Here is a 12605-nt window from a genome sequence, read left to right as displayed (position 1 = left end):
TGTACCTTGGTTGCAGGCACATACCCAGTAGGGAGTGTGCAGGAGACCGCTGATCAATGTTTCTCTCTCATTGATGTTTCTAACTCTCTAACCTTCTCCCTTCCTCTCTGTAAAAAATTAATAAAATCTATTTAAAAAGAAGAATCAACCAATGAATGCATTTAAATAAGTGGAACGATAAAAACTGATGCCCCCCCCCCCCCTCACTTCCTTTCTCTCCCTCATCAATAAAAAAGTTTTTTTAAAAATATATATTATTTCATTAGTACTTACTCCAACTATTAGGTAAACATGTAATATATTTGAACGTTTTTAACTTCTTAAATCAAGGGTCATTAAATGACCTAGCATCTGTAAAGAAGGGTATAAACTGAGGAACCTTTCAAGATAGGCCAATTTCATCAGCACTATATGACCTTTAAGAAGAGTTTGACCCTGTACAGAGATTAATTCTGAACAGCCTCAAAATTCTTTTGCAATTTCAGGATTTGTGAACTTAACAGTATAGAAGGAAGCTCAACAGTGTGCTGGGGAACTAAAATTTCACTCTGCTGTCATTAACTGCATAATCTTAATCAAAGCATTTCATCTTTCTGAGCCTGTTTTATCATCTATAAAATAAGAAACATTCCTTCAAAAAAAAAATCCTATGACTTTTATCCACTGTATTTAGCTTTCTAATGTTGCTTCAACCTAAAATGCAAATGAGAACATTTAGTAAGATAAACTTTGTCAACACAACTATTCATAAATTCCTCTTTTCCTTTTAAAATATACACAGGGGTAAAGGAGTAAATATACACATTAGGATACTCCTTTAGAGCCTGTGAATAATTCATCCCCCAAAATGGTCCAGGTATATTAATCAATCATGAACTAAGCACAGATTTGAATTATTTTATTCCAAGATGCTAAAAGTCATCAATTCTGGCTAAATTACTCAACTCTGAATCTTAATATCATGTGACAGTTAAATATAATGTTACTGCATACATCCTTAACAGTATGCACAAACTCCATTTTTTAAACTCAATACCTTTTACTTGGGAGAAAATCCAATCCATAAGAGGATGAAGAATATGCTGTGCCTAGAACAATTCTGCCAATGATGTGGGTGCTATTACACTCAACACAACAAACTTTACTATTATATGACAAACTTTACATTTTCTTTTCATAAATATTTCTCTGCTATATTTTCACTGTGGCCCCTATTTAATAACAATGTCCCATGGGGCTTGCCATTTCATCAAATTTCTCCTCTACGGAGAAACAGAATTCACAATATAAGTTAAAGTATGCCCTCGCTTTTTTATTATGGAGACGTCTCTTGGATCTAACTTAGAGAAAATAAAGTATAATAAAGCTGAAGAATACTTGGGTTTTACTTTTAACTCTGAACATGATGAGATGTAATATCCCAAGTGCTTCTTCTATGGCTAGTTCTCACTATCAGAAGCATTCAGTCAACTATCCTGCAGAAGCACCTGCATCAGAAAGGGAGCATATGTGTGTGCATGTTTAGGGGTTGGGGTGGAGATGTAAGAGGGAGGGAAGAGGGGAAAATGATCGAACATGTGAGAGCACAGTTGAGTTAGAAAAGGCTAAACCAGTGGTCGGCAAACTGCAGCTCGCGAGCCACATGTGGCTCTTTGGCCCCTTGAGTGTGGGTCTTCCACAAAATACCACGTGCGGGCGCGCACGTACAGTGCGATTAAAACTTCGTGGCCCATGCACAGAAGTCAGTATTTTGTGGAAGAGCCACACTCAAGGGGCCAAAGAGCCGCATGTGGCTCACGAGCCGCAGTTTGCCGACCACTGGGCTAAACCATTACAAAATTTTTATTTGCGCCCAACTTAAAATTCTTGACTAGCCGAAACCGGTTTGGCTCAGTGGATAGAGCGTCGGCCTGCGGACTGAGGGGTCCCGGGTTCGATTCCGGTCAAGGGCATGTGCCTGGGGTGCGGGCACATTCCCAGTGGGAGATGTGCAGGAGGCGGCTGGTCAATGTTTCTCTCCCATCAATGTTTCTGGCTCTCTGTCTCTCTCCCTTCCTCTCTGTGGAAAATCAATAAAATATATTAAAAAAAAAAAATTCTTGACTAAAGCATGCTACCAGGCTGTTGGCTGTAATGCCAACCAAGCAAAAAAGTCACACAGTTGAATGTGGTGAAGGCAAATACCTCAGAAGTGATCAAACGTATTTGTAGCTTGTAATAGAAAGACTGTTGCAGTATCTCTATCAAACAATTTTTATTCATTTAAAACAAATACATTTTCTATTTCCTAAAACTATGAAGCAAGCCATGAAAGGCTTAGAAATACCACTTTCCTTCAGCATATGACTTCTCAGCTTAGCCAGCTACTAATTTTCATCAAATACATCCATGGTGACATAATCAAAGAAAAAACTCTATTTTAGAGTTCTTTTTGGAAACTTCAAGGGATATCAACATTTTCAGAATGGTGAAGTCTCTTTGGGGGGAAAAAAAAACTAAAGACAATCTCCTGAAGAAATCTCAGTATTCTGTAGAGACAGATAGTATACCTTAATACCTGGCAAAACATCTGGTTTTGCTGCTTTGGTTAAAAGACAGGAGTTGTGCATTCACTGTGACTCTACTTTGTTCATCAGTATACACTGAGGTGCACGACTCTACCATCAATCCTGAGAGAAATCTTATCTATTGCTGTGAAAGTATTCGACTGCCTCATGAGTGCCAAGCCTTAAATCACAGCCTATGCAAGAGGATTCGTCATGAAAAATCTACTGTTGTGAAAATTGCCAAAGTCATAAAAGTCAAGACTTTCAATCAAGGGGTCCTTAAAAGGTTTTGTCAAGAAGTAGAAGCAACTTCTTTGCTACACACAAGTTCAATGGCTTTCTGAAGACAAATCTATAGCCAGAATTTTGCTGCCATCAACTGAACTCATTTATAGTTTAACTCTTCATTCTTAAAACTAAAATGTGTAGTCATAATCCTTTCCTTCCCAACATAGCATTAGGCCAGGATCTTGCCAAACATGATCTTATTAACTAGAAAGCAAAATCAATATGAATTTATCTGCAGAGTCTTAGAAAATTCTTATTTCTTGACACAACACTGTAGAAAGAATCTACAGATTCCATTTGTCCTTTCATTCGTTTTTAAGATAAGATTTTCAGCACTTGTTTTGACCAAAAAAAGTAAGTCAAAACTGATTGGCTATCAAGGATGACAGAAAGGTTGCCAAGTCAAAGAAAATGGAATATTTTCATGTGTTATTTAAAAGCTAAGTAATAGCAGCCCTTTCATTAAAATTTACTATTGAGCAGAACAAATGCTTAATTTTGGTTAATTTGTAACACTTAGATTTAGTTATCATTCTCAAAAAGTGGTCACTGATTTTTTTTTTTAATCCTCACCTAAGGATATTTTTATTGATTTTAAAGAGGAAGGGAGAAAGAGAGAAACACTGATGCAATAAGAGGGAATCATCAATCAGTTGCCTCCGTTCACACCCCAACCAGGGATCCAGCCTGCAACCTTTCAGTATAGGGGACAATGCTCCAATCAACTGAGCCACCCAGCCAGGGCATAGTCACTGATTTTTGCATGGGGAAAAAAAAGGAGAAATAATTCTTAAGAAGATTTCTTTCACATTCTATGTTTAAAAAATAGTTTTCAGTGCAGTTAAAATCTGTTAAGAACGATTTTATGGCCCAGCTGGCGTGGCTCAGTAGCTGATCGTTGACCTATGAACCAGGAGGTCACAGTTCGATTCCTGGTCAGGGCACATGCCCAGGTTGCGGGCTCGATCCCCAGTGTGGGGCATGCAAGAGGCAGCCGATTAACAAGCCTCTCTCATCACTGATGTTTCTATCTCTCGCTCTCTCTCCCTTTCTGAAATCAATAAAAATATATATTTTTTAAAAAACAATTTTATGTTCATGTATACTATGCACGTTTTGAGAGAATATTTATAGCTTTCACCATATTTTTAAAAGGTGTATAACATGGTTTGAGAGCTTCTAGCTTAAACCTAGTGTTATGGTGCCACATTACACAGCTTCTCTATTTTCTTAAATTCTTCTTACCTGATTTCTTTTCCACTATCAAAATGGCTGCTGCTCATCAACCCTGTTTTAAATTTCTACCACTGCTCCTGCAATTGTTATTTTAATTTTATCCACTTCTATATGGTTTTCTTCCAATTCAACCTCTTTTCCTGTGCTGCCCTGCATTTATTCTCGTCAGTGAAAACCAATTTACCTTCTATGATTTTAATCAGCAGAAGCAAATTTTCCCTACATGATGAAAGGATGAAACAAAGTAAACATCTCGGGTCCTCCGCTCTGGAATTCATTCCAGTGCTATTAACCCAGGGTACACACCGTATCTATAATAATAAAAGTGTAATATGCTAATTAGACCAGACGTCCTTCCAGACAACCTTCCGGATGAAGCGAGGCTGTGAGGGAAGCCCGGGTCCTGGGTGCCTGCCAGCGGCCAGAGGGAAGCCCAGGTCCCGGAGGGAAGCCGGTGCGGAGAGCCGGAGAAAGGAAGGCCTACTCTTGCACAAATTTCGTGTACTGGGCCTCTAGTACAGAAATATAAGTCAATCTATCATAACCAACAGTCACCAAAATCATGCACTAATATAATTTTTAAACTACAACCAATAAACAGTACTTTGACATCATTAGATATAATTCAAAAAAGTCACAGACATATACAACAAGAAAAAGGAAGGGGCAAAGGGATCAGGAATCAATGTAACTATGCAGTGAAAATAACGGATATGATCACTTGTGTCTGTTTTGAAGTTGAATTAAAAAGAGAATCTCCCTGGCTTAAAAATTATTATAACGAGAATAAATTTTTCACATTAAGTTTTATCTCCCTCAATAGAGGCTCTTTAAAATGAGTTTTCCCATCTACCCTGGAATGGTTTTGGTTTTCCCTTTTTGGAGACAGAGGAATGTACAAAATTTCTTTGCAAGAAACATTTTGCCATATTTACTGTACAAAGAAATAAATCTCTTGAAAAATCACTGTAAAAGTTCTCCCAAGAGTTCACTTTTGCTTTCAAATTTACCACACAAATTAAATTTGTCACTGATTTTCAAATCTTTTGTCTTCTGAATAAAAGAACCTCTGACTAATCTTAATTACTTAAATTAACATCCATATAAAAAAAATAATCTTTATCTATTATAAAAGCAAAGATCATACTTTACCAGGTAATGGCATCCAAGTTATTATCTAAACACATTTTATTCTCAATCAAGCTTCAGAAATATCAAGCTTACTTTTGATCAATGTGCAGCACTCTTAAATGCTCTACAAGTATTTTGAGACTAAATATGCAATACAGTTCATAGATAAGATTTGCTAGCATGGCATAAAAATACTAGCAAAAAATAAATAAATCAGAACATTTCAATCAGTTATTTGCTCACATAAAAGTTAAGGTAGTAACTGATTTAAATGTTTAGGAGAAAGATATAAGGTTACCAGCTTTCTTTTTAAAAATTGGGTTTTCCAATAAATTCTTAGATCTAGGAAGAGGAAAGAAAAGCAAATATAACCTACCTTTTTGTCTCTGGTCCTTACTTCCCCATAGAAATCTAGGGCCTCTTGTGCCTTTAAAAATTTGCCCCGATGTAACAAATATGCACAAATCATTACACCAGTTCGTCCCTTTCCAGCTTTACAGTGAATTGCTGCAACATGATTGTCGTCTTCACTTAGCCATTGGTCAAGATCTTCACAAAAGGGTTTGATAAGTTCTAGTTGTGGTGGATTATGGTCTTCAAAAGGATACTGTGCAACTGTGGTTAAAAAGAAACCCTCAGAATAAGAGAAAAGTCTCTTCTGAATTGTTTATTAAAAGTAAGTTAATTTTAGAAATGCTACATATAAGCTTTACCGATGTTTAAAGAAAAAGTTAACTTCAAAGAAAAATAATTTATTGCCTAATAACTTTCTAATTTTTTAATAGAAATGGTCTCTCGTTAACTCTTAAACTTATCCATTGGACAGGGAGGCCAAGTATTATTTTCCCCACTTTATGAAGCAGGAAACTTTGCTATGAAGAGGTAGCACAGGTCACAACATATCAGAGGTGGAGGTGAACTCAAAATGAAATGTCACATAAACATCTTGTCAGCACTCCGAATTCATTTTCTAATAAAAGAAGTAATAATACTTGTGATAATGCATTACCACAAAACATATTCAAAAGAAAAATTAATAAATCAACAATAGCAAGGACTGCATAAAGGACTGCATTTTAAACTTCATATAATAAAAATGCTAAATGTGTTATTTCTAGCAAATGTTACTGTTGTATACACTTGACTTTAAAGGCATTTATAAAAGAAACTGAAAAAACTACTTATAAAAAGTATGTAATTGTAGTAAAGTTTATCAAATGAAGTTTTAGGTCTTTTCACATGACTTATTAAGAACCCAAAACTTTTCTGTATCCTATAGTCAGAGCACAGTTTTTTTTAAACATTTGTCTACAAATAGGACTTTAAATACATCACAATTAAATTTTATCTTATTAGTCTCTGCTCAGCTCTACTCTATTAAGATCCTTCTATATTCTGACATCTAATGTACCTAATTATCCTGTGTCATCTAAATATGTTAAAAAGTATGTCTTAGATCTTCAATCAAGTCATAATGTGGCACAGGATAAAATCCATTGAGTCCTTGGTTGTGATGGGCGCTCTTCTGGTAGACTACAGCTCCCAATTACTAGACCTACCTCTCCAGTTACAGTGTGTCATGAGGACAACTTTCACTTAGTCATCTACCTGACTACCATCATTCTATTTTCATTTCTCCAGGGGTACACAAAAACCTGTTAAACATCTGAAGCTAGATAAACCTCAACTAAAATATGCTATGTCCCATAAGCAGTAGCTTAGATTTGCCAAAAATAAATAACATTCTTAGTGATTATACTGACTCTCACCATTAGTGCTTCTGAATTCTTAAACTGTTTGAAAGTCCATTCTAGATTTTCAGGAGGCATCAATGGCAAATACATCAATTGGTAGCTCATGGCACTCACTTTTAAGAGCATCTGCCAAATTTCTCAACTTTCCATGCCTCAAGGGGTTCCACAAAAACAAATAGAAGTTTTTGTGGGCTCTGAGATAGAACTGACTATACCTGAAAAATAACTCATTTAAAGCAGTTCCCTGTTCTCACCTTTCAAGTTCCCCTTACCCATATTTGTTATACCCTTTCCACCTTTTAAATCGTGCTCCTTAATAGAGTTAAATTGTCTGTTTTCTCTGTATAATCTCTTACTACTACACCAAATACCTCCAAAAAGTATATATAAACCCCACCTTATTCTATTGTTAGTCTAAAAATTTCTCCTAATTCTTAGTCCCTTCTGCAATTTGGTTTTCCTAATATTTCTGGCAGGTTTATATGGCGCCTGTTTCCTAAAACACGACAGCCAAATTATATTTTTCAATTTTTTTAATTTGACAAATATTAATCTCACTTAATAATTGAGATGATCATTATTGCTATGACAATAAGATTTAGTCTATTAGTTTTACGTTATTTGACATAATACAGTACGTTTATACCTACCTCTGCAGTTAAATTTGGCGGTATCATAATGTCTTTCAGCACATCTAAAAGAGAAGTTTAAATTTGATATAAAGTTATCTTCTACAATTGAGAAAAAAGTATAATAGTAACAAACATTTTCTGAACTTTATAACGTACCAAGCATTATGTTAAGTGTTTTATATTAACTATTTCTTTTAAGCCTGTGAAGTAGGTTCTGTTATTATCCCCGTTTTACAATTAAGAAGACTGAGGCTTAAAATGTTTACATGCAATTTGCTTACAAAACTTGTGATGTCACTAATATATAACAGTGTAAATTCAGCTGCATCTATACCTTCAAATTTTCTTTATGGAAATTTTGCGTGCTAAATGAGTTTAATAACTGTTTTTAAGATCATCTTTACTTCAGAGTTGAGCATACACAATTTCCTCAAACTATTATTTTAAAAGACATGTTAAAAATAGTAAAATTACAAGTGCAAAGGGAAAGTAAAGAATCAAATGATGCTAATCTACTCAGACACAATACTTATTAAACTTTTTTAAAAACCAGACCTTTCTCTCTTTAGATAAGCCAAAGGTCATCTTTTTCAATACCCTCTCAAGTTACAAATTTTAATTAAAGTCTCAGAGTAAAGAAACAGTAATAAGTAAAATCAATACAGAATAGTAAATGTTGAGTTAGCATTATCATTGGTCATGCTCAAACTTGTCTTTTGAATAGTAGTGACATGTTTGTTATCATGCACTGGCTTACTCATGAATAATAGGCCATGTTTATAAGCATCAATAGGCTCAGAAAGGGATACCATATATTAGTTTGTGGTCAACAGCATTCTGGTAACTCCAATTACTACCCAAATTATATATTTTTTAAATTTTTTATTTTTTAAAGCAAATACAGATCCATAGACCCTTAATCCACAATTCCAAAATCCCCAAAGTCTGAAACGTCTACCATTTTTTTCTTAAATTTATGGCCAACTGGATTTATGATATTGTATGTAGTCCTTAATTAATACACTTACCGTAAAGAGTCAAATATTTCATTCTAGGCACTGTTCCAAACCCTACTTGGGGGTGTTATAATAAAGTATGTGCTTCCCTGTTACCTTTCTGAAAACTGAAGAAATTCTGAATGTCAAAACACAACTGGCCCAAGAGTTTCAAATAAGGGATTGTGGACGTACATTTTGCGTTTGGAAATCCTGAAAATATCTGTATAGTTTCTCTACTTTAAACAGATTTATACCCATTGAACTAATTATAAACAAACTACAATTCACTAGTTTCTGACTGGTCAGACCTGAAATAAATAAACTTTTATATTACTGCTTAAAACAAAGCTTTTCCATTTTAGCTTATTATAATTTAGTAACTTGAGTTTTGCTAGAAAATTTATTCAGGAATGACATATGCACATATACTCATTCTTGCAAAATAATTTCATACACATATTAAAAGACATGAAAGGTAGAAAGAAGAGGACTGGCTATGAAAATAGTCACGTTGCACACTTTCTTTGATACAGGTTAAAGAAGCAACATGGTCAAAAGTGAAGAATCCATAATGAAATATTTCAGAAGGAATCATGTAAACAAGATAGGGCTTATGAGGTAAGCGGGGAGGTATAAGCTAGAAAACAATTCTAAGAAGCTGGCCTCATGATAGCACAACAAAAAATAAACATTTTAGGTTTCATACAGATTCAGTTCTCTACAATTCCCATGCTTTCTCAGAAGCTCAAAATGTTTGCTTTGACCAATAGTGCTTATAAACTGATTCTTAAATATTACTGTGAAGAGGAAGAAATGGAGGGAAAGTAGAAACAATGAGCTACTAAATGTCTACTAGATGCACATACCTTACAAAGGAGTTTTCATGTTTTTTTTATTCATCCTCACAACCATATGATAATAGTTAATATCATCTCCATTTTATATATGAAAAAGCTAAGATTTAGAAGCACACTAAAAAAAAAAAAAAAAACTTGCCCCAAACCAAAGTAAGTAAATGGAAGAACCAGAACTCAAGCTATAATTACAAAAGTCAAACTTTTTCTCATACTGCTCCATACTCTCATTTATAATAAAAATTGAAAATAGTTTTAAAAACAAAATTTAGTCAAAGCCTGTCTTCCTACAAGAGCAATATCTGGCACAAAACAGCCAACAAATACTGATGATGAAAAGGCTATGAAAATTTCTACAAGCGTGGATAGGGAATGTGTGAGAATAAATACTGGGGTTGGTAGTGATGAAAGTGATCTGGGGAGTGGCTGGTAGAGGAAGAATAAAGATTTTCTTATTTAAAACCTTCTCTGATACTGCATATACACCCTCAAAAACACACACACAAAGTTTCTTGTAAATTTTTTGCAGTATGTTATGAAGTCTCTCAACAAACCAAAATTGAAGATACATAAATATAAAGCAAATGGGATTTGACTAAGACAAGTGTTAGAATTAATGATTTATACTTCTTTATAATTAAAACTCGACTTAAAAGATATTTTATCATCACCTTATATTGGCTTATATGAGAAAAGAGAAATGAAGAGGCATTGAAAGGGATTTTTATGAAACAGCGAACAGAAAGTTAAGGAAGGGATAAGATTAACAGGAAAAGCTTCCTTTGAAGTAAGACTTGACATGGAATCAGCTAGGCATGTAGGTATCTTCTGTAGTCTCTTGAATGGAGCTATCCCCATCTTACAAAAGAAAAGTTAACTGATAAAAATTAACCACAGCTAAATGTTTACCACAAAATAATGGAGAGGTTTGTTTTTTTTTAACCACAAAATAATGGGAGTTGTTTGTCAAATAGAATATATAGTATCCAGTGAAACATTTAAGTTTCTCAAAGGCAAGAACTATACTATGTCTTCATTCCCTATCTCCCCACTCCTCCCCTTATTCCCACCAGAATACAGATTATACAGAGGAACACTCAAAAATAAAATACACACACTTGCACAACTAATTTACTAAGTATCAGTATTCCTGAACTGGGTAATAACGGATTAAATTTGTCCTTCCTTAAAGTAACTTACTGAATGCTTAATAGAAGTATGAACAGATACAGTCTGTTTATACAATAAGAACTCTTAATATTGCCTGGCCGGCATGACTCAGTGGTTGAGTATCAATCTATGAACCAGGAGGTCATGGTTTGATACCTGGTCAAGGCTAATCCCCAGTGTGGGATGTGCAAGAGACAGTTAATCAATGACTCTCATCATTGATGTTTCTATTTTCTATCTCTCTCTCCCTCTCCCTTCCTCTCTGAAATCAATAAAAAAAAAAAATCATTTAAAAAATAAAAAGAACTCAATATTACATTGAGAACTCCTCTTCATCCATATATGTCAGAAAGTGCCATAAAAAGTTTAACATACTATTAAATTCAGGTACATCTAGTACAAATATTTTAATATCTTTCAATTTATATATGTTTGTAAAGATATATATCACATAATTAATATGCTTAAAATTAAGAAATAAAACAGAAACATCCACTGCTTGCCAGACTCACTTATCCTGAGCCAGAAATATAAACTGGGGTAGAAAGCAGGTGAAGACGACTGAAAAGTGACATCAGAAATCAAAACATGCTACAACTGGGTAACTCTACAAACTTCTGAAAGTAAAAATTGGGGAGGTTAAAAACAACAACACAAAAACGAACAAACAAAATAACCCAGAAAGGGAACACTGGCATAAACAGTAGATGGTCTGCTACCGTGTATACCTGTGTGAACTTATTCAACTCACTAACTTCTCTAGGCCTCAGATTCCCCATCTGTAAAATGAGGTTGGACAGAATGATCTCTTGCAGATACTTTCTAGTTCTGAAAGTCTGATTCCATTAAATGGAGTGGAGAAAGGGAGTTAAAATATATGCACCAAAAGCTACTCTCAACAAGTAACAAGACAGTTCATTAACTTGGGAGTCCAACGTTCAAAAATACAAAAACAAACAGGCAGTCAAGTTCCCAATGCCAACTTTAACCATAATAATGTTAAGTGAACCGCAATACTGACAGTACAAGCCTAAGTCCTAAATTCTGGAAGCAGGAAACCACTGCATACACAAATGAAAAGAATTTCCTTTCCTATCTCTGAACATAACGTTAAACTCGAATAAAATTTTGAGAAAGGAAGAATTTATCTTTAGTATCTCTTTCTACCTTCCTTCAGGGACTCTAAATGCCCAATCCTGAGAGTCTTAGCCTGAAGTGACTCATTTAATGGATTCCAGCTTTTGACCACTTCTTGTCCTGTTTTTTTGCCTTTCTTTTTTTCCTTAACTTCTAAATCCAGTTGTTAAAAAAGTACAAAGCTTTGTGGTTTTTTATTTCCTGCACAGAAACCCTCTGGCATCTGAAACAAGGACTATTGTAGGAAAAGTTAATCATGAAAAGAGGATGATACATGTACAGATCATTTGAAAGCTAGGGCCCACCTAAATTTGTGTCTACAGCACCTTTTACTTTCTTCCATCTTGTCATCTACTTCTACCACAGCCTACACGTGCGCGCGTGCGCGCGCGCGCACACACACACACACACACACCATAATCTGACCATAATGAATTATATGCCATATTATGCCAACAAGTTTCTCACATGCCATTCTCTCTGTCTGCCATGCCATTTCCCCTCCAACTAGGCCTGTACGTCAACCTCTACTGATTCTTTTCATCCCAGCTCAAACATCCTTTTTGTGTGAAATCATCCCTTTGGAGTACAATTACTATTTCGTCTGTTCTCTACACAGTCTCTTCTATACAAGAGTTATCTCTTCTATAATACTTTACCTTGCATATTACACTACAACTTACATGAGAACTAGAACCACAACTTATTCACCTTGACCCACAACATATTTTATCATGTCGAACGTGTCAAGTACATGATAAATGCTTCTTTGTAAATCTGAAGAAATTAGTGAAAACTCACTAGGAGAAACAATATTGGTGTCTACTTCACTCTCAGGTCTTATCAGATCAGATCCTCA

At 34.9% G+C, this 12605-nt stretch overlaps 1 protein-coding gene across 1 annotated transcript in view; it reads right to left on the bottom strand.

The window, feature by feature from the left end:
* Positions 1-12605, bottom strand: part of PTEN (phosphatase and tensin homolog) — an 84442-nt gene that overhangs the window by 17020 nt on the left and 54817 nt on the right. The window contains exons 4-5 of the mRNA XM_081105331.1: positions 7606-7649; positions 5578-5816 (exon numbers count right to left, since the gene is read on the bottom strand). Of these exons, the coding sequence (XP_080961457.1) occupies positions 5578-5816; positions 7606-7649 (283 nt within the window). The remainder of the gene's footprint in view (positions 1-5577; positions 5817-7605; positions 7650-12605) is intronic.

The sequence above is a fragment of the Myotis nattereri genome (genome assembly GCF_964212035.1).
Source record: "Myotis nattereri genome assembly, chromosome: 13".
Taxonomy (NCBI): domain Eukaryota; kingdom Metazoa; phylum Chordata; class Mammalia; order Chiroptera; family Vespertilionidae; genus Myotis; species Myotis nattereri.
Note: the sequence above shows the minus strand (reverse complement) of the source record. Positions and strands in the feature narration are given on the sequence as shown.